This window comes from Pelodiscus sinensis, chromosome 1 (assembly GCF_052426305.1).
Source record: "Pelodiscus sinensis isolate ZL-2025 chromosome 1, ASM5242630v1, whole genome shotgun sequence".
Classification (NCBI taxonomy): Eukaryota; Metazoa; Chordata; order Testudines; family Trionychidae; genus Pelodiscus; species Pelodiscus sinensis.
This window is the reverse complement of record NC_143052.1, coordinates 288,905,782-288,933,780: the sequence shown is the minus strand read 5'-3', so window position 1 is coordinate 288,933,780 and position 27,999 is coordinate 288,905,782. Positions and strand designations below refer to the sequence as shown.

The following is a 27,999-nucleotide window of genomic DNA, read 5'->3' as shown; positions in this document are numbered from 1 at the left end:
CTGGGATCCCCCTGGCGCACGCGCAGAATCCGACTCGGTAACCAGCGGGGGAAGGGCCTCGCGCCTGCCGCCTCCTCCTCCTCCTCCCCTTTCCCCCTCCCCGCTGTCAGTCCCGGGGGGAGAAGAGGCATCCCAGGAGGTAGGAGGACGTAATGGGGGGGTCTCGCGCCCGCCCGGATTTGACGCCAATTCTCGCGATGTCATTACAAATCCCGGGGTTGGCTAGTGGGGCCGGTCGGCGTCGTTAGGGAACCTGACCCGGCCCTCTCTCCCGCCAGGCACTGCCCCCGGGCAAAGGGCCCACGAGGAGGTTGCAGGCTGGGGCTGGCAGTGCACCCTGGTGTTTGGCTGTGAAGAGTGGGGGGTGGCCCTTGGGGGTGTTTGACTTGTGCTTGTGGGGTAAGAGGACGGGAAATCCCTTTATTCCTAGGACAGCTCTTGCCCCTCTCTCTCCTGTTTGCCTCTAGTCCAAATGAGGAAAAGGCAAATGTAGTGTCCATCTTTTAAAAAAAGGGAAGAAGGATTCTTTTGGTCAGCCTCTTCTCAGTCCTTGGAAAAATTATGGCACAGGCCCTCCTGGAACCCGTTTTGAAACACGTGGAGAAGAGGAAAGTGATCCAGACCATCAGGAATAGACGACATGGATTCACCAAGGACAAATCAGGCCTCACCAACCTAATTGCCTTCTATGATGAAATAATTGGCTGTGTGGATATGGGGAAAACGGTGGATATGGTGTACCTTAAAAACAGTCTCCAACAGTATTGTTGCCAGCATGGTAAAGAAGTATAGCTTGGATGACTGGATTATAAAGTGGCTAGAGCATCAAGCTCAATGAGTAGTGTTTAATGGTAGGGATGGTAGCATGTACCTGTTTACATGATTAATTAATAAGCCTGGTCTTATCTATTAATCCTAATGGTTACATGCAACCCTCCCCACCTTACTGCCTCTGTTAAAGCAGGGGCAGGTGTTCTTGAGGAGCTTCCCTCCACCTCCCACAGAGAGAAGTGCAGGATTGGGGCAGGCAGGAGCCACCCTCTCCCCTGTGTGTCTTATGGGGGGAGTGAGGGAGAAGGTGCCAGTGCTCATAAAGGACTGACTTTTAAGTCTTCTCTTCATGAGTGTCAGCTCCTGCTTGCTCCCTTTCATGTAAACGTGTAACCACTGAAAAATTCAGCAGTTACATGTTTACAAAAATACATGATTTGTATCATCTCTAATTAGTGGCTTAGTGTCTAGCTGGCAGCTGGATTCAAGTGGAGTGCTGTAGGGGGTCATTGTCTTTAATTCTATGATCACCAGAGCTTCTCAATTAAATATTTTGATCTGAGGAAGTGGGTCTGGCCCACGAAAGCTCATCATCTAATAAACCATCTTGTTAGTCTTTAAAGTGCTACATTGTCCTGCATTTTGCTTCAGCTACCCCAGACTAACACGGCTACATCTCTACCACTATTCTCAATTAAATGTTTTTAAAAATGTAATATGGGCATAAACATATTTTTTTCCTAATCTCATTCTTTGAAAGAGGTTCAAAAATTCAACCTGATGCAGATACCTGCAAGCAAAACTTGAGCCCAAATGGTTATTACGTTTGACAAAGTATATGCAACTAAAAACAGTCTTACAATGGAAAGTGTTAAAGCAACATTAACTAGATAGGCCATGCTACCAGTTTAATTTGCAATAATGTCTTGGACAATGTCTACATTGCTTCCCTCTTCCGCAAAAGCTTATGCAAAGGAAGCACAGATTAGCATATTGCTGAACTTCCTTTTCATAATTAATTAGGAGCCATTTTTGTGCAAGCTTTTTGCACAAAAAGGTGCTGACTACATAGCGCCTTTTTGCACAAAGCCCCCCTTTCACAAGAGCCATTCTTCCTCCATTTTTCAGGAAGAATGGCTCTTGCACAAAAATGGCTCCTAATTATATAAATGAAGCGTGGCAATATGCTAATCTGTGCTTCATTTGTATAGGCTTTTGAGGAAGAGGGAAGCTGTGTAGACTTAGCCTTAGTATTTAATATTATTATTTATTAAAGATACTATATTTTGGTATGTTTTAAATATTTTGTAATAATAGATTTAGCAAAACATGTATTGCTAGTAAACAGTGCTTAACTGACCAACAATGAAATGATATTATGTGATAGTTTGGAGCCAGATCCGTGTTAAGTAAGGTACATAATAACATTTTCCAAAATTACTGTCTTAAGTTAGACAACGTGGATGAAATACTTTTTTTTATTGTAGCAACTTCTGTTGGGGAGATAGACAAACTTTCAATTTTATACAGAGCTCTTCTTCAGGTCTGGAAAAGTAAAACAGTGTCACTGCTTATGTTCTAGAATTTTCATTTCAGATGGCAAAATTCAGTATTATTCCGTTATTGTATGCCATGTCCCACATTTTTGTTGGTGAGAAAGACACAGCTTTTGAGCTTGTCTCAGTTCTGGGAAACTTAGTGTCACTGCAAACACCACTCACATTTTATTTTGGAGGTTAGGGGGCATGGACAAGGATGAGAGGGGAGCATAACCTCAAAGTTTGGAAAGCACTGCTATAAGAGCTATATTTCTTTTGGTACATATTTAATTTCCATTTACAGTAATGGGACTCATGAATGTGAGAAAATTAATTACCTTTTATAATTAGCTAATACACATGTTATGGCATCTTTTCATATTACATAAAGTGTTTACTTTTATACTACTTTTCCCCTTGTCAATCAAGCTTAATAAATTAATCATGATTACTTTTAATCAAAGGCTTAATATACTCAGATTAATAACTCTTCTTGGGTGCTACTGAAACTGATATAATTTGTTTTGTTTACTATGAAATGTATTATTCTTTGAACATTCATGATTTTTAGTCACTTGTTCTTTAAGGACCTGACTCATGATGTTTGAGTAGTTGTGGCTAGCAATATTGAATTCCATACAAATAATGAAAGGATGAATTTTATTGAAAAGTGTAGCAGCTGCAGTCTTTTGATCACTAGCACAATAAAATACATTTCTAAAAATATTTTTGTGTTTATTATTAATTATTGTAACGTCCATATGAGTGTGTTTCCTTTCTGGCTTATGAAAAAAGGGTTAACAGGCTTGTCAAGTGTGGCATTCTGGGAACTGAAGTGCTTAGCAAGAACCCTGGGAGTGGTAGTCCTTTTACCTTTTTCAGTCTCTTCCTCATTGTAATGGCTGCATGTTATAAGGCTCCATCTGTTCTTTCTGGGCAAGTTTATTTTAAAATTCTGTGTTGTTTTTTGTTGGTAAAATACCATTCCAGGAAGGGCCTCTGGTTCCCAGGGTATCATCACCTTAAGCAGTTCTTACTTGGATGTAAACACAAGGAAGAGAGCTGTATATGGAAGATGGCATTTAGACTAAAGGACAAAGGGGTTAATTGGAAAAGAAGAGCAATCCTAAAATTAACTAACCGCTTTTGGGATTTCAGTCAGATTACTTTTCATTTTACAAATATTTTTTAGTTTTACAAATATATTCCTATAGTGATGGGGTGAAGAGGGAGGAAGTAGCTGGGTGGCTGAGTTCCTGCTGAAATGATCACTGTAAAGCTGCTGAAATTTAATTGTATTGTCAATAGTGTGTTAGGGCACCTAAAGCCTTGTAAAGGTTTTTTTTAAGTTAAAGTAAATTAACTAAATGAACCTTTAAATGAAACAGTCTAGTTAAAACTAATATTTTTAGCAATTACATTATTTGTTATTAATAGTCCCTTTAATTACTAAAACTGAAAGCTATTTTAAAATCTGATTCTTGCTTTGTTTTTGATTTAATCTCTGATTGGACAGTGAAAATAGACTAGTCAGTCTCTTTTTTTTTTTTCTTCCACCACTTGTTTTGCTTTTTGGTTCTGATGAACTATAAAACTGCAAAGTTTCAATTGCAAACATTGTATGAGAATGAAATTTCAATTGAGCACATTTTTAACGTTTTTAAAACCAAAGAAGTTAATAGAAGTCTGTATTGGCCATAAGTTTTGTAAAAATGTGGTTTCAAAATATTTACATTTTGGGCCAAATTTAATCTGACTGTCTGTTTAAGAGGGGAACAATTACTTGTGTGTGTTGTTATTTCTAGATAGTTCAGTACCCAATTTATCTGAACCATGCAGCAATTTAGGTATAGTAAAATAACCTTTTGTTTGTTTTTTAATTTCCAGAGAGACAAGTGAAGCCATATTACAAAGAATTGTTGAGTACTTCAGCTTTTTCAGAATATCAGGTATTCTGACTGTTTTAAGCAGTGTTTCATATTTTTATAATGCAGTTAATTGAGTCAATTTAGAAAATTGTGGACAAATTACCTGGCAGAAGTGAAATTCGGTTGAAATCAATGGATTTGTATCTCTTTAAATGAAGTCTAAATTTGAAAGGTTTGGTGGGGGTGGGGTGTACAGGCTCCGGGTTGGAATGCAAGTGGGGGTTCAGGCTCGGCTGGGGGTGGGGGCTTTGTGGTGGGGCCAGAGGTTAGGGCTTTGGGGTTCAGGAATGTGCTCAGGGCTGGGGGGGGGCTCAAGAGGATAGGGAGTTGGAGGTGGGGCTTACCTGGGTGACTCCCTTCTGGTGACGGCAAAGAGTGGCTCCTTTTCGCTGGCCGAGACAGCTCTATGCCAGGGCCATGGAGAAGTCTTTCTCCCCAGTGCAGCCCTGAGCCTTGAGGAGAAATTTAAGTCCAGAACTAAATCTGAGTTAGTTGAATCTATGATGGAATGGTGCTACTAGATTTATACTGGTGCAGGACTAAGAACAGGATTTGGTACCTATTTAGCATTTTGAAATACACATTTAATTATAAAAAAAAAAAAAAGCAAGTGAAAAAGTGGCCTGTATTGTATCTGCTTTAAATTTCAGGTGATGAACAGTAAAAGCTGAGATGAAACCTCATCGAAGCACTGGACTTTTTAGAAGTCTGCTTGCTAATTGTTTCCATTGCTATCACCATCGCTACTCTCCTCCTCTCGTTAAAAGGACAGGTCACATGATGGAACTATCTATCTTTAGGCACAATTATTTATTGAAGAGAGTTAAACCTACTATGCCATTTAATGATTGGCCAAGGAGTTATCATCAAGATTTTAGAGTATTGTGGAAGCATGAAGCTGTGGAAAAATATCTAGAGACCTTAAACAAAGAATACCAGCGGATTGGCCAGTTGTTAAATGGTGGCTCAATGAATGAGCATGATCGAAGTACTCTGAGCAGAAGACATGCTCATTTATCCACACTTGCAGCTACGTTTCAAGAAATACAAGAGGCAGAAAGAGAAATTCAAGAGATAGATTCCATGTGTGCAAGTAAGTAAACTATATCTGATTATGCAAAGCAGTTTTTTTATGACGTGATATGCCTCTTCACCCAGAATTTGAAACAAGTCACTCAGGGAGCAATCCAAACACATGTATGTCCCTGTTAAAGCTTTCTAGATCCTACAATTGCATTTTGCTTTAGCTCCACTTCACCCAAATACGTTGCAAGGTCACATGAATGTTGTCTCTAGCTAAAATATTCTAATAGTAAAATTTAATTTTACTAAATATTTTAGAAATGTACATCTGACTGTCCATGAGTCTGTTTGTTCTAGAAGTCCTCCTAAATGGTAAGAGCTAGGACCACCAGATTTGGTATGCAGCTTCCTCTTCTAACTTAGAGCAAGGTCAGGATAATCAGATGTGCATGGAATTGGATTGTTTCTCATAAAATGGAAAGAGAGGGATCTGGCAGAATGACCACGGGGGGGAACATCAAGGGGCCAGCGATGGGAGACAGATATAACCCCATTGGTCAAGCAGGGTGCAGGAGTGGAGAAAGGGACAGCTAACTACTATATATTTGTGAGTGTTTGTCTATTTGTGTGCTTGTCTGTATGTTCCCCAACCACGGAACATGCACCCCTCCCCCAGCTGTGCCCACTGGAGCTGCAGTGGCCATGGAGAGGCACTTCTCACCTGGCCCAAGAGGTTGGACTGGTGCAGCCTGCATACTGAACCCCTCATTGCTAGCCCCATCCCCTAGAAATGATTTTAATGAAGAATAACAAAACTTATTTCAGTTAAGGACCCAAGCAATGCTGGGTAAATCTTCTAGTATTTATTATTACTTTGTATTTAAGACTACTCCGGCCTATGTTTCACAGGGCTAATGACAGTTTTCTTAGACATATTTTAGGTAAGGTTAATTTATTTGGGCAAGGGGAGGTGATTTACAGTATATGCCAGAATTTGGTGTTGCCATTTAAATTTAGATTTTGGTGTTTGGTTCATTGATATCTATTACATTATTGCCTCCCCACATCTCTTGGGAGATGTTCAACACCAGGGCCTGAATTATTAGGCTTCAATTTAACCGTGTGAAATACTAGTTCCTTCAAGATATTTGAGAACTCTTATGTGGAGTGAAATAAACAATGTTTATCTCATGATCAGAACTATTCCCAGAGGTTTTCAACATAATGAGTGATGGATGTGGAAGATGGGGTGAAAAGCAAGGTAGTAGAAATTGTTGTGGATACAATTACTATTAATATTACTTGGACTAGGATGAAATGGTAAAGAATTTCAAATACAAAGAAATGCTAAGGAGCTAAATTTGATAACTGCAACACTAGCATGTGAAATTTAGACTAGGCAGTGTAAGGCAATGCACATGCTAAGTAAGGAAAATAACCACTGATCATACTAAATTCATTAATGGGTAGTAAATAGTAGAGAGAGACACCAAAATGTAGAGCAGGGAGGACTTGGAGAATGAGAGCCAAAGACAGACAGACATTGCATTGCTCTAATTACACTGAAATAGCCCTTCACCTCTTGGCAGAGTTATTATGTTTGGGAACTAGAGAAAATTTTGGCAGGAGCAAATCTATTGTGTATACTGACATATTTAAGTCAATGTAAGCTGCCATAGGTAGACTTAACTGTGTAGTGTAGACTAGGTGTCAGTGGTATCTCTACATCAAAGATTTGATACATTGGTAGGGAAGCTTAGACTGCCACTGCCTGTCTCTTCCTTTTCTTTGGTAAAATAGAGGAGTTTGGTCTCCAGGAACGTTGATCCACTTTACATTTACTTCTAAAAACAAACACCTAAATAAAAACCCTGATGTATTAGGACCCCATTCATTCTCAAGAAGGGGATAGTTCTGGATCCTTGCCCATTTAGTCTGTAGCCTCACTGTTGAGTCTGCCAAAATTCACCAGTTAGTGTAAATAGTGAATCATTTTAGCAGGAATTAGATTATCAATTTATTTGATTTATGCTAGTGGAGAACTGTAGGAAATGACTTTTAACTGCTACTGACTTTGGCTAGATTTGAACCAGAGTTGTAAAGATAAAATCCTCTGAGCCCCACTTCCAGTGTCTCAAGCCATCCAGGGCTCTTGAAGATTTAATTACTAATAGACATCCTCTTATGTTTCTGTTGTTTGGTGTCTCATGTTGAGAAAGCAATTCCCTGCAATGCAAGCTGTTATCTAGTGTAATGGATGTAATTTGTCATTTCTATTACAATTTGCTCTAAACTAAATAAGATTGATTAACATTTATATCTATCATTGGAATTTAGAGCTAGACAGCAGAGATGAGAAGCAGCTGCTAGAACTTGCCTTAGAAGAAAAGGAAATCATTAACCAAAAAATCAACACACATTGCAAAAAGGTGAGCTAGCGGTGAAGGTGCTGAGTCTTTAAGATTAATATCTCTTGACATTTTCATTTATATGTCTTCATACAGCCATGCAGTTTTATTGTTCCAGGCAAGATTTTTTGAACACAGACTGTAACACCTGCAGTTAATGAAACAAAGGCCTAGCGTCTTGTTTTTTGTTGTTGGAAAAGACCTGGAAATATTCACTCTAACCGGTCTGTCTACTGGCAAATGAATCTTAGAAGCTCTTTCTTTTAGACACTTTTGGTATGTGTGCTTGTTTGTAGATTATCATTGAAAAGGCTCTAACAGTGAGCCGCTATGCCATGGCATGAGGTTCCATCAGTCGTTCATGGCAGCAGAAAGAGTACAGTGGTGTCTTGAAATGCTTTATCCACGTGGAACTCTTCAATCCTTTATCATTTTCTTCAGTTGAATGAGACCAGTGCGTGGAAATAATTGTAGTAAGAGAATCTGAAAGAAATTCAATGGAATGTTTTGTTGTTTTGTGAATCAAGTGTCTATATTTTAGAAAATTAAGATAATCTGTTGGTATGAAATTGACCTTGTTTTTCAGAAGATTCGATGTCCATGTAAACTGACTTTCATGGTTAATACTATGTTCACAAGACAGTGGGGTTGGTGGTCTCATGCTTGGTATTGTGGGAATCACATTTTTAGCTAGACTTGATTAACACATCAAAAACTCACCTGTGTGTACTAGCAATCTCTGACTACAACACTGACAAGGCAATTTGAACACGCAGCTACCTGATTTGCATTTACAAGTCTGGGGTTTGTACGTGTAGACCAGTGTTTCCCAATTTTATTTGGCCACAGAAACCTTTTCAGCTTGAAAGAATTTCAAGGAACCCCTAGATATGCCAGAGTAAAATTTGTCAAGCCAAAAAATACAAGAAAAAGACCCACTGAGTCCCGCTACAAAAAGGCTCTGTCTCTTTAAGAGGAGGACGGGGGAGTGCTGAGTTCCGTGGCGCACCAATTGGGAAACACTGGTATAGACCGATGAAGCTGTAAACTTGATCAGGAAGGGAGACAATGATTTTTGTTGTTGTTGTTCTTTCATTCTTTTCAGCTTTTCCAGAGTATAGTGCCAAGGGATAAACATGATGAAAGTGATGTTATTTTAGAGGTGACGGCGGGCAGAACCACTGGAGGTCAGCAAAGTCATCACAAGTAAACATTTCTCCAAACATCAATCCAGGTTTAGAACACTTCAGTTGTTTCTTTTGCATTGTAATAATGTCAAATGACACTTACTAGAAATTAGTATTATTTGAACAAAGCACTGTCTCCAACGACAAAGATAGAGTTACTGCTAATGCTAAAAACTGGTAACTTTCAGGCAAGATTCTGTGAACTTATTTTTCATGTAGTGTTGTCTAAATATTTAATTTTTAGGTGACATTTGCCAGCAGTTCACCAAAGAAATGTTTGAGATGTACCAGAATTATGCATATTACAAATGTTGGACCTTTGAAATTCTGAACTACACAACAGCTGAGATTGGTATGATACAGTTCAGTTCTTTCTGCCAACAAGATTAACTTAAAGCTGCACCTTTGGATTATATCTCTTATACATTATTTGTCTTTAAAGGTGGATTGCACCATGCAGCTGCTCATATTTCAGGAGACTCTGTCTACAAGTATTTGAAATATGAAGGAGGGACTCACAGAGTTCAGCGAATTCCTGAGACTGGCCTTTCGTCAAGAATGCAGCGTATTCACACTGGGACAATGTCAGTTGTTGTCCTACCTCAGCCAGAGGAGGTAAACTAAACTTTAATCAGTACAATATTGAAATATCTTCCTGGCACTTCTTTTTGGCATTTTAGTAGTAGTATATTTAAAACAACAAACCCCCAGAACTAAACCAAGTCACTGCTACTGTTTTATTGGTGCCAATTTGTATAGCCAAGTCCTAACAAAGGATACATAAGCTTGTCTTCTGTGTAAGGCTGTGACTCTTAACTCAGCACCTGACCAATGATACCTTGCAAACTTTACTGGACCCTCCTGAGTGACTTTTCAGAAATCTACTATTGCCAGAGGTACAGCACAATTCAAGGGTATAAGAATACAGGCCAGCCAATACGTTTCATTACTTGGAAAGATAATGGGTAAATAACAAAACATACAATTTGTAAACATCAAGATGATAATAAGGGGACAAGTAATAGCATGGATTTGTCCTGGATCCAGTTCTGTTTAACATCTTCATCAGTGATTTAGAGAATGGCAGAGAGTACAATTATAAAGTTTGTGGGTGATATCAAGCTAGGAGGGGTTGCAAGAGCTTTGGTCAATAAGATAAAAATTCTGGACAACTTAAAGAAATGGTCTGAAGTGAACAGTATAAAATTTAGTGAGGACAAATGCAAAGTACTCCATGTGGGAATGAACAGCCAGTTCACAAAAACTGAGTTGACCAGTGTGACATTGTTGAAAAAAGCAAACATAATTCTGAGATGTATTACAGGAGTTTTGTAAGCAAGACATAAAAAATAATTCTGTCACTCTGCTGGGCTTCAGCAGGAGTATTGTGTCCTGTATTGTGAGACACATTTCAGGAAAGAAGTGAACAAATTGGATAAAGTCCAAAGGATAGCAACAAAAATAATTACAGGTGACTTATGAGAAAAGATTGAAAAAATGAGTTTGTGAGGTAAGAGGGACAGACCAGTTTTCAAGTACATAAAAGGTTGTTACATGGAGGAGGGTAAAACACTGTTGTTCACCTCTGATGGTAGGACAAGCAGCAGCGGGCTCATATCGTAGCAAGGGAGGTTTAGGTTGGAATTAGGAGACGCTTTCTGTCTGACAAATTGAGCCTTAGAACAGATTACCTAAGGAGGTTGTGAAATATCGGTCATTGGTTTTTAAAAACAGGTTAGACAAACAGCTGTCAGGTACAGTCTAGTTAGTACATCTGCTTTGAGTGCAGGAGACTGGACTAGATGATCTCAATATCCATTCCAGTCTTACACTTCTTTGAGTCTATGAAAGTTAATGTTGTTAAGCTCTTCAGCTCCTGGCATTCACAGAACTGATCAACTCACTAGGATTAACAGATTGTAAATTAAATAATGTGTTGAAGGTTGGAGATACATCACGGCAAAAGTTTGGTATGATACAATAAACCTCTCGAAATACCCTTTTTCTTTTAAATCATGTGCCTTATTACTTTTTTCTCTGCTTGCTTAGACTATAAAACTGAACTAGAGATTTGGCCTGTTTTTCTGAAATCTCCTTGTTGATGTCCAACCATCCGCTTAAACGCAACATAGCTCTTTCTCTTTCCCTGCAAGCTCTCTCCACAATCACGGTGGACAGCACTATCCTCTCCCTGTCACTCAGGCCTAGAACGTAGGTATCATCTTCAGCTCAGTGCTTTACAACACATCAGAATAGTGTCTAAATCTTGCACCTCATTTCTGTACATTGCCAAGATTCAGCCTTTCGTTTCAGTCTATACAGCTGAAATTCTTGTCCAGGCTAGGGATGTGAACGACTAGTCAACTATCCCAGTGGTACACAACCCGTGGGGGGGTCATGGCTGCCTTCCTGGGGGGTCGCAGCGCTTGGATCCATCCAGCTGCTTTTCCTGGCTTCCCGGCTCAGTGCCCAACGTACATGTGTCAGGGGTGGGGAAGTGGCAGGAGAGCAACTTGAGAATTAAAAGAATTCGGTGGCCCCCCCAGGGGTTGTAAATAAAAATAGGTTGAGCACCACTGAACTGTCCGATAACCAAATGCCTGACACCAGGCTCCCCATGGCATTTCCATGCAGCACTGCCTCAGGGAGCATGGGGCCAGTGGGGGACTGCTCCCTGCAGTGCTTTCACCTTTGAAGTGTAGCAACAGCCCTGGGGCTGTTGCTACATTTCAAAGGCAGAGGCACCTGTATTGACTAATTGCAAAAAAGCAAATAGGATGTTAGGAATCATTAAAAAAGGGGTAGAGAATAAGATGGAGAATATCTTCTTGCCCTTATATAAATCCATGGTATACCCACATCTTGAGTGGTCTCCTTATCTCAAAAAAGATATACTGGCATTAGAAAAGGTTCAGAGAAGGGCAACTAAAATGATTAGGGGTTTGGAACAGGTCCCATATGAGGAGCGATTAAAGGGACTAGGACTTTTCAGCTTGGAAAAGAGGAGACTAAGGGGGGGATATGATAGAGGTCTATAAAATCAAGAGTGGTGTGGAGAAAGTGAATAAGGAAAAGTTATTTACTTGTTCCCATAATATAAGAACTAGGGGCCACCAAATTAAATTAATGGGCAACAGGTTTAAAACAAATAAAAGGAAGTTCTTCTTCACACAGCACACAGTCTACCTGTGGAACTCCTTGCCTGAGGAGGTCGTGAAGGCTAGGATTATAACAGGGTTTAAAAGAGAACTAGATACATTCACGGAGGTTAAGTCCATTAATGGCTATTAGCCAGGATGGATAAGGAATGGTGTCCCTAGCCTCCGTTTGTCAGAAGGTGGAGATGGATGGCAGGAGAGGGATTGCTTGATCATTTCCTGTTGGGTTTACTCCCTCTGGAGTATCTGACATTGGCCACTGTCGGCAGACAGGATACTGGCTGGATGGACCTTTGGTCTGACCCGGTATGGCCATTCCTATATTCTTATGTTTTTATGAACAGTTGATGCAAATGCATCGACTATTCTATTAGCCAATTAACTGACACTTTACATCCCCAGTCCAAGGGCTCATTGTCTTGTATCTCCACTGCTACAAACTCCCTTTTGGTCTTACTTCACTTATATCCATGAAAAACACTACAGCAAAAATCATTTTCCAGGCTTGTTGCTTTGACCAAGTCACTTCCATCTTTGCATTCCTCCACTGGCCCCCCCTTTTCTGCCACAAACATAGTATGAACTACAGTAAACTTCCGATAATCTGGCACCTTTAGGACCCAGGGGGTTCCAGATTATCAGATATGCTGGACTATTGGAAACAGGGGGCTATGAGAGGTCTGGGGTGGAGTGGGGGGGATGCGCCCCTCAGCGCTGCAGGACCAACCCAGCAGCAGCCCAGCTGCTCTGCCCCAGACTTCCCCAAGTCAGCCGCTGCTGAAACAGACCAGTGGCTGAATTGGGAAAGCCGGGGGCAGAGCAGCTCCAATTGTCCAGCACTTCTGGGTTCCAGATGGTACCAGACCATTGGATGCCGGTAGGGCCGGACAGAGGCATAAGCGAGCTGGGCAGCTGCCCAGGGCACCAACCCACGGGGGGCGCCTGATGGCAGTTGTAAGGGGCGCGCGGCGTCCCTTGCAGCTGCCATCAGGAGCCACACGCCCGGCTCCCGCAGCACCGGACAGCAGTGCCCTTGCCTCTACGGCTGCAGGGCCAAGCACAGCCCGGCGCGTGCGCTAGTAGCGCTGGCTGGGCCGGGCTGCGCATGCGCCCGGGGGCGGTGCTACATGCCCGGGCTCAGGGCGCCAAAAGGGCTCAGACTGGCCCTGGATGCCGGACCACTGGAGTTTTACTGTACTTAGCTTTTATGGCCCTTCATGGCATATCTGCAACCCTATCAAAGACAATCAGTCAAAATCTTCTAACGTGATGCTTAAAATTAAACTTGTTTAGGTGTGTCAGCTGCAGTTTTAAAAAATGCCTAGACAGTTTTTAGTAACATGAACAATTGACTTGACAGAGTTGTACTTATGTCTCTTCAGTGCCTTTGGACTCTAGATGCTACCATACTAGATACTAAACAGTAATGTCTCTATTCTTCAGCAGTTTTAGGCCCTTATGGAAACACTTGCACATGTGCTCAAATCAGTTGGTCTACACAGGGGAGTTAAGTTAGGCACATTCATGAGTGTTTTTAGGATTGGGGCCTTTAGCTGAAGCTTGGGTCCACACTGGTGTTTAAACACAGGAAAGAAATCAAATGTAGTTGAGTTACTTCATCTGCTTCTGAGTCTCCTTGCCAACTGTTGTGGTTTTTACAGTAACATTTTCCTCTTTCTTAATTATTTTTTATGTTTAAGATGTTATGTTTAAGACTTTTCAAAAACAGAGGAAACTGACTGATTACACAGGGGAAACACTGAAATTGACTATACACAATGGTTAGCAAAGGCACAAAGTAAACAAACTGAAAACAGAAATGTTGGTTGTTGACTAATTTCTTTCAGTTAGAGTAACCTTGGTGCTACTGATAACAATGGGAGATAAGGAAATTTTGGCAAGAATTAGTGTTTTTAAACTGATAGCATCTCTTTAAAAAGGTTACGAGCAGATGGCAATTTAATTTTCTTTTACTCTAGGTAGATGTTAAAGTGCATCCAAAGGATTTGCGTATAGATACTTTTAGGGCCAAAGGTGCAGGAGGACAACATGTAAATACAACGGACAGTGCTGTGAGAATTGTGCATATTCCCACTGGTAAGTGTTTTGTGTATTTTAATCTGTGCCTTTTAGCACACACACGATACAAACTAGATCCTAAAACAAAGGCTCTGTTCCTGCAGGCTGCTTCACTTCGCACTAAGATCAGTCTGCACAGAACAGCTGGCAGGACAGGGAAAATCAGATGGATCTAACTTTTTTTGCAGGGGAGTGTCATGGTTTCTATGTGTTTGTGAAAAATAGTATTGCCACTTTTATCTTTACAATGTGACAAACTGAATAAATGGACCAAACTTTTGGGTGGGACAGGGACATGGTGGTAGATGTAAATAACTTCTGCAAACTGTATACCCTTACCTCTCATTAAAGTAAGTGACAATTGAGGGTACAGTGTAAGGCATTGAGTCTTATGTAAACAAAGGACCAAGATAAGTATTATCTCCTTGGGCAAAGTGCTTTGAGATCTATTGATGAAAAACACCACATAATTATTATATTATATACACAAACAGTGTAATCCTATATCAGTTTTAAACATCCTACTGTATACAGGACAAATTATATTTTAAACACATATTAGCTGGTTTAAATGAACCTTGGATTTTCAGATGCAGCACCATAATTAAAGGTGCTCCATTTAAAAAAAAAATCCCTCAGGTTATCTTATCAGCTGTATTAAAATGTGTCCCATTTAGAATATTTTAAAACCGTATTGCAACTAAAATGTTTTAACTAACCTATTTTAAAAATACACCTTTCATCCAAGTGTGAACAGGCCCTTAGAGAAAGAGCAGTATGACTGGGTGGTTTCATTTGCCTATGTTTTAGGATTAATTCTGTTGGTTCTTTGTTACAGTGGGTCTTTGATCAGTGTTTTCTTGAATTATACACAGGACTAACAGTAGAGTGTCAGCAGGAGCGATCACAGCAATTAAATAAGGAAATAGCTCTGCGGACGCTGAGAACTAAGTTGTATCAGCAAATCATTGAGCGAGATTTCATCCAAACGCAGAATGCTAGAAAACTGCAGGTAAGAACATGTTTTCCTCATTGAGACTTGGTGAGGACATAATGCCATAGCTTTAGATTTTCATGGTTAGCAATAACCTGGGAAGAAAGTATGTACAGATGGATGTAGCTAAAAAGAAAAGCATGTGCTTGTAAATGTATTGAAGAATCAAGGCTAGTTTACATTGCTCTTTTAACTAAATGTAATTTTATACCTTCATGTAACTTCGACCCATTTTACTGCCCTTTTACACTAAAGATCTTTTGTTTAAATGAGAATCTGGCACAAGAAGTTTTGGTACTCACATTCTGAATCCAATTCTAAAATACAGTAATTGCTAGGATCCTGCTGTGGGGAGAAGGAAGTGGGAATGAAAATATTCTTGATATTTAAAAAAAAAAAAATCTTGCCACTGCAGAATCATTGGTTAAATTTCCAAAAACTTAACAAATTACCGTCTCTCATGAGGAAGAAATAACTTATATTGATTAACGGAAATTTAATTAAATTAATCTTACAACTGAAGTTGTAAAGTTGTTTTTTCCCCCGAACACCACCATTTTTCTCACTTGCTCTGAGCATCTTGTTCTTTGCAACGTGATTGTCTTAGTGGGCAGAAGCAATTGAAAGCTTCAGTTCTTAAAAGCTTCCTAGACACTTATCAACCACAAACTGCAGATTGCATTTAGTGCTCCATCAGTCACTACAGTTGATGGAGCCTTTATCTCTTGTTGTTTGAAATTTAGGCTGAGATTTTTTTCAAAGCTGCCTGAAGTATTTGGATGTGCAGTTCCTAGTAAAATTAATGGGAATTGGGCATCCAAAATGAAACGCCCACCCCTAATGTTTCATAATATGTTAAATCAGTTTGGAAATATAAATGTGTCTGCAAGCAAGATTTTCAGAAGCATTTAAGTTAGTTAAGCACCCAATTTCTGTTTATTTTTAATGGCAGCTGTGTATTTGTTTCTCTACGCACTTTTCAATCTCGCCCTCCATTTTAAAAAAAATAAACAAAACTAAAAAGTGTACTTGTAATTCAGTTTTGAAACTTTCAGATTTGCTTGTAACTCCATCTTGTCACCACTAGAGGACTCCCAGTATCACAAATATTCTGTTTATTCCTTCAGCTGCATTCATTTCTCTGAGCCATACTCTTTAGTATGGGTTTCAGCTTCCCTCTGTTATATGGAGTACATTTTGAGATTGCTAATTGCATAATCAGAAGTGCCACTTTAATCATCACTATTGGGAATTGCAATCCTACAGTTTCATCTAGCTTGGACTGTGAGAGTCTCAAGCAAAGTTACTTGCTTTGTAAAGATAGTTGCCATTCAGAATGGGAGATTTAAACAGTGGCACCAACTAGAGACTTCTCACTTTCAAAATGGGAAAATATTTCCCAGTCTTGTGACCCTGAAGAACAGCTCCATATCATTCTTCACGTTGCTATCAAATGCATCTTTGAGCAGAGAGCTGTGGTGCATTTTAGCTGAAAAAAAACGTTTATCCTGAAAATTTGGGTAGTGTTTGGAAATGTATGGTTATATGGAAGCTGCACAACTAGTTCAACCATGGCTTTTTTTTTTCCAGCAAAAATTGTAAATAATAGTATTTTCTTTAGTGAGCAAGGGCCAGAATTTGAAAGATATGTAGGAACTTAGGCAGCTAAGCACGTAGTGGGATTTTCAAATGTTTGTTTACATGACTAGGCATTTAATGGTATTTTCAGTGTGCCTAAGCACATAGCTCTAGGCACCTCTCTGTATATTTAGGTACCGAATACCTTTCAAATTCTAGCTCTGTGGCTCATCAAAGTCAATGGGTACTGGGAGATGTCCACTGCTTCAACACACACATGCACATGAGTAACTATGCACATGCATGAGGCTATTTATATGTAAAATTACGTTATTTGCAAAACATTTTGCGGGATCAGGTTCTTAAGTATAGTATAAACCGATTGTTCCAGCAGTATCCGTCAAATCTGAAGAATCACTGTAAACATAACATTTTCATACTTGATTGATCTAACTTGTGTTGAGACAGGTTAGCTAACAGTGACAACTTTGGCTTCTGACACTCCTTTTTAACTTCTGTTACCGCTACAAAGTCAGTAGTACAGAAATAGGAAGGTGGAATGTCTTAAACCTTGACAAAATTTGTATGTGTAAGAGGCAGTTATGCAGATTATTAATCAGATGTGTAAATACTGTATGTATCTACAGAACAGGCTGATCCATTGCAATCTACGTTAAGTTCCTTTGGAAAGGTTTTCGTTTTTAAGATTCAAAAAATAATAGAAGTTGTTGTTGTACAGATAGGAACAAGAGCCCAGTCAGAGAGAATCCGTACCTATAACTTCACCCAGGACAGAGTCACTGACCACAGGCTCTCATATGACGTCCGCAATATCAAGGTAGTTATGTTAAAGATTTTTCCATGTATTATCATTGAGAGACACTGTGTGTGTACCTGTCATAGGGCAGTACACTCATCTCTCCCAGAGGGCACTGTCGAGACCTTGGGCTTCTTGGGACCATATTCTACAATTGTGGTTATACACCAATGCCCCTCTCACCAAGGCAGTGCGGTCTAACAGGCAAAGTCTCTAGGAAACAGGTGCAGGCCCTCCCAGCTCTGGGATTGAGGCGGTGGTAGGGGCAGTGGTGGAAAAAGTACCCCAAAAAGTTACTTGAGTAAAAGTACTGCTGCTTTGAAAAAAAAAAAATGTAATTTAGTAAGAGTCAGAGTATCCTTCTGGAAAACTACTTTGAGTAAAAGTTAAAAAAGTATCGCATCTTAATTGTACTCAAATACCCAGGAGTAAAATATAGCCATCCTATGGAAATCTATTATTAACCACCCGAATTATCATACCCACCATTTGTGGGTTGGGGGGCACTGATCTTACAGAAAAAATCAGTCAGGGGGCACACAAGTGAGTGGCAACCCTCCCAAAAAAAACCCTCACTGATGTGGCCCCCAACTGAGATACCTCACTCCCCATGCACTCCAACCCCATGGCAGGGGAGGGAAGGTAGAGAAGGCAGGGAGGACCAAGCTTCAGGGCTTCCCACAGGCCAGATGAACTTTTTGGGGTCCCTGGATTTGTTGTACCAAATAAAAGCAAGCAGGATCTTATGAGGGGGATAAGGCAAAAAGCCACATTTATTGTAAAGATAAAGAATAAAGAAAAGATAGAAGCAAACAACGTTGTTTAACTACTTATTCCTATCACTACTTAACCCTTATACACTTTTATATATATGTATATATAACCATTCATTCATACATCCATTCATTCAAGTTCTGTGTATAGTTACCAGCCTGGAAGTTGCTTGTGACAGAATACTGGCCAGGTACTCTGTACACAAGTGATAGTAGTGGGGAGCAAAGTCCTGATCAGATGCGCATCTGAAGCTCCTGGTAGGCTGGCAGCAGAACCTTGGACTCTGATTCCATAGTTTTTTAGTCCAGTTCTTATAGGAATTTTTTCCTATGCCAGTCTATGGGAATTGCTGCATCATGCTGATGTCTCCAGGGTGGCTGCCAGGTGCTCATCAGTGATCTCATCGGGTGGACCTCCAGTACTTGGTTTTCTCCACTTGACACCTTTTGGTTGCACTGGCACCTGACGCCTTCTTCAGCCCTTTGTTGCTGTATTCTCAGGCTGGCACCTCTCAGAGCCATTCATTCATCGTCCAAGCACTCTCTCATACATTCATACAGTATTTTGTATAATAATAAAAGTTGTAGTTACAAAAGTTTCTGGGTGGTATTGCTTAAAACATTCTCTGAGTGCTGAATAAAGTTACAATGTTTTAAAGAGAACAGGCCTCAATTAAAGTAACAATGCCCTTAGTCAATTACAGGGCTTGGCTCCCATAGCAGAGTTAGTGGCTTGACAATGCATTGTTACAATGTATCTTTGCAATATCAATTTCAAGCAGCCCCTTGCACAAACTTGAGCATGCCCTGGAGCACAGGGGGGGGGGGGCTGTTTCTGGTTACATAGGATTATTTTCTTAACAGTTCTAAGTTACATGACCTAATACATTATATTCTAAAGGGGCAATAATAATAATAAATCTAAACATTTAACAATCTTAACAAATAATAATAAGAAGAAGAATTAATAATAAATCTAAATACTTTAAGTTGTGGGGAACAAATTATGGGGGGGTCACTTCCATTTGGGGAATCATTTTCAATACATTAATATGTTATCCCTACAGATTAGTAGACTGTGATTCTCCGCAGGCTCTGAGGTGAGGTCAAAATGAGGGGTTCAGTGTATGGGAGGGAGTTGCCAGGGAATGGGGTAGGGATGAGCGTGAGGGTCTGGGTGAGACGTAGGGTGCTAGAGTGGGCTGGGAGTGGAGGTCTGGCCAGGAGGAAGGTGCAAGAGTGAGCTGAGGGTGGGTGTCTGGAAGGGTGGGAGGGTGCAGGAGCGGCTGGGCAGGAGGGGGGCGGTACAGAGGACAGATGGGGGTGCAGACACTGGCCATGAAGGGAGTGGGGGGGCACTTAGGTTACATCTACACTACAGGGTTTTTGCGCAAAAACCCACGGAGCGTCCATACGTCAAGTGTGTTTTTGCGCAAGTAAATTTACAGTGAATCAACAGAACAGAGGGCTTTTTGTGGTATAGTGTTACACTGAGGATAACTAAAGCCTAAATTTGCATCTGATTAGTATTAATTAAACCTCAGTGGAAGTTGCAGATACCACCAAACCTCATCTATCATAGCTGTTTGCTGACCCAAGAATGCTGCAGTAAATAAAAATGTTGCTCACTTTAAAAGGGCCAAACCATATATTGTAAAAGTTTTAAAAGCACAACAAGGAAAAGAAGGTAAATACTTTTTATCCCAACCCCAAGAAGGAAAGAAGATAGAAAAGTACCCCACAAACACAAGGTGACACAAAATACAATAATTACACAGTCCAGTAGTTGACAGTGGGTGAGAAGCTCCTATCTCTCAAGCCTTTGGCTAATTGAAAGCCTCTGGTGAAAGATAAGGAGGAGATCCCTCGCAGCGGTGACCCTCTGCGGTGCTCTCGACCTCAAGCCTTAGGCTCCTTCCGAGCCCTTAGTGAGGAACAGAGAGGCGATCCCTCGGAGACCCTGGGGACAGGTGTGGTGCAGGCAGGTAGTGAAGATCCTCGTCTGGGGCCTTCCACTCCTAGGCACAGGAATCACCGGTGGAGACTTGCCAGGCGCTGGTCGTCTGGTGGCTTCTGTTCTTCAGCAGGAACCAGTGATCGACGAGCTGTACCTGTTCCCTATACTGGACACACAACCTAGCTAGCTAACCCGACGCTCCCGTCACGGACAAGTACCCGGCCGCTGGTGCAGTGAATCGACGCACTAATCCTAACGGACACACTCAATGACGAGAAGCTAGCTAACCCTAACTAACTAACTGAGACTGACAGGGTGACACAAACACAAGCAAGGTGGAAAAAGTGCGAACGAACACAGACAACTCTTAGCCAGGCCTTCAAAGCACCCGTCTCATAAAATATTCAGCATCTTTATCTTTACAATCATTGGACCCTGTACAGGAAAACAAGGGTCCCTGATTGGTTGCTTTGATAAACAAGTTGTAACAGCCTGGATCAGTGTGCTGCATGCAGCAGCACAGTGTGACATGTGCAGCTACTTGCGTTCCGTGTGCAGCATTCCTAGAAACTTCTAACTGAATATGAATACAGCTAATACATATTCATAACTAAAGATACATATTAATGAGGTGTCAAAGTGACAGGCTACAATAGGTATTCCTCTTTCTTCTAGGAATAACTCCTTTTTGTGCAAGAGCTCTTGCGCAAAGTGTGTGTGGATGGGCAGCAGGGTTTTTTTGCGCAAAAACAGGAAAGAGGAAAAAGCACAGGTGCCCTAGTGGCCATTCTGTAAATAGCAATCAGAGTTTCCTTTGGAAAGAGCTTACATGCAGTCTGGATGCTCTCTTGCGCATCACTTTTTTGATGCGCTTTTGCAGTGTGGATGTGCTCTTGTGCAAGAAGTTTTTGCAGAAGATCTCTTGCACAAGAAGCCTGCAGTGAAGACACAGCCTCACCTAGCGCCACACACCTTGCCACTGCCCGCTGCTCCCATTGGCCTGATTTCGGCCAGTGGGAGCAAAAGGAAAACCCTCCCCGTAGCAGTTTCCAGCACCACATTGCTCACAGTCCCCCTGGCTGGAGCAGCAGCATGCGGCACCATACTTCTCCCCAACATGCTGGATCTGCCCCGCGAGGCTCAGGGCTCCCCACTCCTGCATAGAGATTGTTTTTTAATTGAAAAGGTGTTTGCAGGGTCATGGTGCTTGTTGATTGGTTATTGTTTTTAAAAAAAATTGTCACTGCATGACAACTGGATGCTTTGTGCATGCGGCTGTGCTTTAGCAAATCAGAATGCTGGCTTGTGCAATTGTCAGAAGAGTGTTGAAAGCAGTGAGTAACAAAAATGCTTCTGGAAATGGTAGTGGAGTAAACAGTACAATATTTTCTAAAAAAAAAAGTACTTGAGTAAATGTTGAAGTATCACAAAAATAAATTACTTGAGTAATGTACAAACACACACAAAAGAAATACTTGAGTAGTGTAACAAAGTATTTCTACTTACTTATTTCCACCTCTGGGTAGGAGGACCTAGGCTCTCCCTACTCCACTGGCTCCCAGCCCAGGGTCCTATTAGCAGTGGTGCATTCCACTGTGCTCTCAGCAGGGAATCCCACTGCAACACACTGAGACCCACACGTAACAATATCCTACACTGGGCTACTTCCTACCAGTCTCCACTGGCCTCCTTCCAAGGTCCTTCCTCCATATCTTCTCTAGCACAGATGTCTTGCTAGCTGGCTTCCCAGTCCAGTCCGTCTGCTGGTTCCCTTGCAGGAGCTCTGGTTCAGGCCTCCTTCCTCCCAATCTCCTGTAGTAGTGTAGGTGTCTCGCTGGCTGGTTTCCAGGTCTGATCTTTCAGGAAGTTCACCTGCAGGAGCTCTGGTAATGCTGCTGCCGCTGCCGCCGCCACCCTCCTCCTCAGCCAGCCCAGACTGACCGTTCCTCCAGACTTTTATATCTGGGCTGTAGTCTGAACATGCCCAGCAGGGCTTCTTCAATCAGGTGAGCCTGGTTAGGCTCAGCTTTCCCAGTGCAGAGCTAGTACTCCTCTCCTCTTCCCGCCTCCCCATCACAATACCTATATAAATTACATCACTAGCCAAAGTTAATCATGTGAAAGTAATTACTAAGTTTGTCAAGAAGCTAAGGGTATGTCTACACTACCCTCCTAGTTCGAACTAGGAGGGTAATGTAGGCATACCGCACTTGCAAATGAAGCCCGGGATTTGAATTTCCCGGGCTTCATTTGCATAAGCGGGGAGCCGCCATTTTTAAAACCCCGCTGGTTCGAACCCCGTGCAGCACGGCTACACGGGGCACGAACTAGGTAGTTCGAACTAGGCTTCCTAGCTAGTTCCTGCCCCGTGTAGCCGCGCTGCACGGGGTTCGAACCAGCGGGGTTTTAAAAATGGCGGCTCCCCGCTTATGCAAATGAAGTCCGGGAAATTCAAATCCCGGGCTTCATTTGCAAGTGCGGTATGCCTACATTACCCCGCTAGTTCGAACTAGCTGGGTAGTGTAGACATACCCTAAGAGTGCACATAAACTGTGAATTATCATTAAATGCTACTGATCAGGATAGATTGGGAAAGCCTATATCTTCCTTTCCATGCTTTGATATATATTAAAAGTGTTTTGTATGAAGAAGGCCTGATAAGCGCATACTCTACCCCTGAGACATTCAGTGAGTCCTTCACCAAACCTGGGAGGACAAGAGTTGACATTCCTGATATATGTAGGGGGAAAAAAAAGAAGAATTTGTTTAAAAATTAAAAACCAAATAGCCTGCTCCAACCCAACCCAAACAGCCGGCTCATGGCAGAGGTGCTTAATGACAACTTTGTTTCGGTTTTCTTCAAGAAAATTGATGGTGAAAGGATGCCTAACATAGTGAGTGGTGGTGGAAATGGGATAGGTTTAGAAGTTAAAAATAAAAAAATAAATTACTTGGAAAAGTTAGATGTCTGCAAGTCACGAGGCCTGATGAAATGCATCCTAGAATACTCAAGAAGCTGATAGAGGAAGTATCTGAGCCTTTAGCTATCATCTTTGAAAAATCATGGAAGTCAGGAGAGATTCCAGAAGACTGGAAAAGGGCAAACTTAGTGCCCATCTAAAAAGGGAAATAAGAACAACCCAGGAAACTACAGACCAGTCAGTTTAACTTCTGTGCCAGGGAAGATAATGGAGCAAGTAACTGAGATCTGCAAAGATCTGGAAGAAAATAAGGTGATAGGTAACAGCTAGCATGGATTTGTAAAGAACAAATCACGTCAAACAAATCTGATAGCTTTCTTTTGATAAGATGATACATCTTGTGGATAAGGGGCAAGTGGTGGACATGGTATACCTAGACTTCAGTAAAGCATTTGATACAGTCTCTTATCAGTAAACTAGGGAAATACAGTAGCCCCATCTAGGTTGCAAGGTGGGTGCATAACTGACTGGATAACTGTTCTCAGAGAGCAGTTATTAATGGTTCAGAGTCATGCTGGAAGGGCATAACAAGTGGGATTCTGCAGGGGTCTGCTTTGGGACCAGTTCTGTTCAATATCTTCATCAACAATTTAGATATTGGCATAGAGAGTACGCTTAGTAAGTGTGCAGATGATACCAAATTGGGAGGGGTTACCAGTGCTTTTGGATGATGGGGCATAATTCAAATTGATCTGGACAAACTGGAGAAATGGTTTGAGGTAAACAGGATGAAGTTTAATACGGACAAATGCAAAGTACTTCACTTAGGAAGGAACAATCTGTTTCACACACACAATGGGAAGCGACTGTCTAGGAAGGAGTACGGCAGAAAGGGATTTAAGGGTCATAGTGGACCCTTAACTATGAGTCAACAGTGTGACACTTATCAGAGGGGTAGCCGTGTTAGTCTGAATCTGCAAAAGCGACGAGGAGTCCTGTGGCACCTTATAGACTAACTGAAGTGTAGGAGCATAAGCTTTCGTGGGCAAAGACCCACTTCGTCAGATGCATGTAGTGGAAATTTCCAGAGGCAGGAATAAATATGCAGGCCAGGATCAGGCTGGAGATGACCAGGTGGATCCAATCAAGGAGGATGAGGCCCACTTCTAGCAGCTGATCTGGAGGTGTGAATTCCAAGAGAGCAGAAGCTGCTTTTGTAGTTAGCGAGCCATTCACAGTCTTTGTTTAATCCAGAGTTGATTGTGTCAAACTTGAAGATGAACTGTAGCTCAGCAGTTTCTCTTTGAAGTCTGGTCCTGAAGTTTTTTTGCTGCAGGATGGCTACTTTTAGATCTGCAATTGTGTGTCCAGGAAGATTGAAGTGTTCCCCTACAGGTTTTTGTATGTTGCCATTCCTAATATCTGATTTGTGTCCATTGATTCTTTTACGTAGGGACTGTCCTGTTTGGCCGATGTATATAGCAGTGGGGCATTGTTGGCACATGATGGCATATATTACGTTGGTGGATGTGCAGGAGAATGTACCAGTGACAGTATGGCTGATCTGGTTAGGTCCTGTGATGGTGTTGCTGGTGTATATATGTGGGCAGAGTTGGCACCGAGGTTTGTTGCAAGGATTGGTTCCTGAGTTCGAGTTATTATGGTGCGGTGTGTAGTTGCTGGTCAGAATATGCTTCAGGTTGGCGGGTTGTCTGTGGGCAAGGACCGGCCTACCTCCCAAGGCCTGTGAAAGCGAGGGATCATTGTCCAGGATGGGCTGAAGATCACTAATGATGCGTTGGAGAGGTTTTAGCTGGGGACTGTAGGTGATGGCCAGTGGTGTTCTGTTGGTTTCTTTCTTGGGCTTGTCCCGTAGCAGGAGGCTTCTGGGTACATGTCTGGCTCTGTCAATTTGTCTCCTCACTTCCTCGTGTGGGTATCGCAGTTTACAGAATGCTTGTTGAAGATCTTGTACGTGTAGGTCTCTGTCTGAGGGGTTGGAGCATATGCGGTTGTACCTCAGTGCTTGGCTGTAAACAATGGATCGTGTGGTGTGTCCGGGATGGAAACTGGAGGCATGCAGGTAAGTATAGCGGTCGGTAGGTTTTCAGTATAGGGTGGTATTGATATGACCGTCACTTATTTGTATCGTGGTGTCCAGGAAATGGACCTCCCGTGTAGATTGGTCCATGCTGAGGTTGATGGTGGGGTGGAAGCTGTTGAAATCATGGTGAAATTCTTCCAGAGTCTCCTTCCCAAGGGTCCAGATGATGAAGATGTCATCGATGTAGCGTAGATAGAGAAGGGGTGCAAGTGGACGAGAGCTGAGGAAGCGTTGTTCCAGGTCAGCCATAAAAATGTTGGCGTATTGTGGGGCCATGCGGGTGCCCATAGCAGTGCCACTGGTCTGGAGGTATATGTTGTCACCAAATCTGAAATAGTTGTGTGTGAGGATAAATTCACAGAGTTCAGCCACCAGTTGTGCTGTGGCATCATCAGGAATACTGTTCCTGACAGCTTGTACTCCATCTGCATGTGGGATGGAGTACAAGCTGCATGTGTGACACTGTTGCAAAAAAAAATGATTCTGGGATGCATTAACAGGAGTGTTGTGAGCAAGACACGAGAAGTCATTCTTCCGCTCTACTCTGTGCTAATTAGGCCTCAGTTGGAGTATTGTGTGCAGTTCTGGGCTCCAATTTCTCCACATCTTTCTTGAAATGTGGTGAAGATCTAGAGAAGAGCAACAAAAATGACCAGAGATCTAGAAAACATGAGCAATGAGGGAAGACTGAAAGAATTGGTCTTGTTTCTTTTAGAAAAGTGAAGACTGAGAGGGGACATGATGGCTTTTTCAAGTATTTAAACGGGTGTTACAAGGAGGAGGGAGAAAAATTGTTCTCCTTGGCCTCTAATGTAGGACAAAAAGCACAATGGGCTTAAACTTCAGCAAGGGAGATTTAGGTTGGATATTAACCATCTGACAGGAAGTTTTTCCTAAACACTAGAATAAATTGCCTAGGGGAGTTGTAGAATCTCCATCACTGGAGATATTTAAGAGCAGTTTGGATAGACATCTATCAGGGATGATCTAGACGGTGCTTGGTCCTGTAATGAGTGCAAGAGACTGAACTCGATGCTCTCTAGAGGTCCCTTCCAGTTCTAGTATTCTGTGATTCTATGAACTCCCCCACCCCACCATTTCCAGACTGTCTTTATATGGTACAGAAGTAAAAACACACACCAGCAAACTTTTCTTTTTAATTTTTGCACTCTGCAGGTCACCTTTAAAGGAAACAGGAAAGTTTCTTTTTAAGGTTATCTGATGACATATTTCTGGGTAAAATTCTATATACAGTCGGTCCCCAACTTACAGATGAGTTATGTACCAAACGCTTGGTTGTAACTTGATCTGTTCGTAAGTTGGATTACATTCACTTACGTACAGCTGTGCTGTTCGTAAGTGCGGATTTCGTTCGTAATTTGGGGACCGGCTGTATACGAGGTTGGTCGTAAATACGAACGGTCGTAAGTCGATGCATTCATAACTCGGGGACCGGCTGTATGGTTAAATTACTTTTCACTTGAATTAATTTTTTTGCTCCTCACTTGCATGTGGCCCCCGACTGATTTTTCTCTGGGTCAGCAAGTCCTGACCCAGAAAAGGTTCCCCTCCCCATTTTAGGCGTTGGTGTTCGACAGAGGCACTTCCTTTTATTATTACCAAGAAGGTGCTAGGGAACCTAGGGTTGATTGCTCGCTTCCCCCCCCCCCCCCCCCCGCTGCCTCTGTTTCAAAAGCAATGATGGGGGTGGGCGGAAAGCAGGAGCCCATGCTGGGGAGAGCTGGCTTAAAAGCTGGTTCCCCCCAACACCATCTCCATGGTGCTGCCTCCCTTTCACTCCACCCCTCTTCCCCGCTCCCTGCCTCCCCCCCATGCTGCTGCCTCTATCAGCCTTGCCTGCACACCCAGCTGTTACTACATATAAACTACAGAGCAGCAGCAGGGGTAGCTCCTGGACTGGCATGTACCAGGACTGAGCACCTTCCCTTATCGACTAATTGTGTAGTCAATAAAAAATTTATCGACTATATGATTGGTGAATTGCCTGCCTCTTAACATCCTTAATGTAACCACACGCTTTTCTTCAGCATCATGTCTTCGGCTGACTCCTTTACACCATCTAAGACTGATTTCACATGAGGGGAGTAATGCAAAATTGATGACTTAATGCATAAAGCTCAGGCTGCATGCAAATATATTCCAGGAATTTTTCTTGATTAATATTCCAGAAATATTGATCTATTCTAATAATTAATGCTTCTGTCTTTTGTTTGATAGGACTTTCTCTGTGGTGAAGGGGCATTGGATGAGCTAATCAACAGATTGTTGGAGACTGCAGAAATGGAGGCTCTAATTGAACATTTAGAAAACTTTAAATCTTTAGAAGGAGGTGGCTGATATGTGTCTTGTACAAAATGCCACATCAGTCCTTGTGATCCTGTAGCGCAATAAAATAGTATTTCTTAGAGGTCTGATGTTGATAAAATCTATGTCTTTCTCATAGTCTTCTATGGTTAAATATGACACGTTTATTTTTAACTGTGCAACATGCTTTTGAAAATATTTTACACATTAGCATTTCAGCTCTAAGTTTGCATTATTGTTGCATGAATTTAGTTTTGATGAAAGATGCCAGCCTAAGAGCAAACTGAAATCTTCAGTTTATCCACAGAACAGTATGTAGGGTTACCAAGTAGCCTTAAAAACATACCAGATACACTTCATGGGCGGGAGGGCTGGCTGGGAGGAAAAGGGGGGAGCCGGGAAGCAGAGCGGGTGGGGGCTGGCAGGGGGAGATGGGGG

At 41.8% G+C, this 27,999-nt stretch overlaps 1 protein-coding gene across 3 annotated transcripts; it reads left to right on the top strand.

Moving 5' to 3' along the window:
- Positions 1–27,664, top strand: MTRF1 (mitochondrial translation release factor 1). 3 transcript variants are annotated; one of them, XM_006124382.5, is made up of 11 exons: positions 1–139; positions 4,197–4,258; positions 4,888–5,330; positions 7,598–7,689; positions 8,774–8,855; positions 9,100–9,207; positions 9,298–9,470; positions 13,993–14,110; positions 14,968–15,104; positions 17,404–17,502; positions 27,475–27,664. In XM_006124382.5, exons 3-11 carry the CDS (start codon positions 4,910–4,912, stop codon positions 27,592–27,594), a joined length of 1,350 nt encoding a protein of 449 aa, XP_006124444.3. In that variant the 5' UTR covers positions 1–139; positions 4,197–4,258; positions 4,888–4,909; the 3' UTR covers positions 27,595–27,664. The 3 variants fall into 3 exon arrangements, with proteins under 3 accessions (XP_006124444.3, XP_014429684.3, XP_006124443.3); XM_006124381.5 differs by lacking the exon at positions 1–139 and adding an exon at positions 3,148–3,245; XM_014574198.4 differs by lacking the exons at positions 1–139; positions 17,404–17,502 and adding an exon at positions 3,146–3,245.
- Positions 27,665–27,999: the final 335 nt, after the last annotated feature.

Coding starts and splice junctions, on each gene's coding strand:
- MTRF1 (XM_006124382.5), top strand. CDS start 4,910: ATGAAACCTCATCGAAGCACTGGACTTTTTAGAAGTCTGCTTGCTAAT. Junction 9,208..9,297: donor CTACACAACAGCTGAGATTG/GTATGATACAGT, acceptor TTGTCTTTAAAG/GTGGATTGCACCATGCAGCT. Junction 17,503..27,474: donor ATGACGTCCGCAATATCAAG/GTAGTTATGTTA, acceptor TTTGTTTGATAG/GACTTTCTCTGTGGTGAAGG.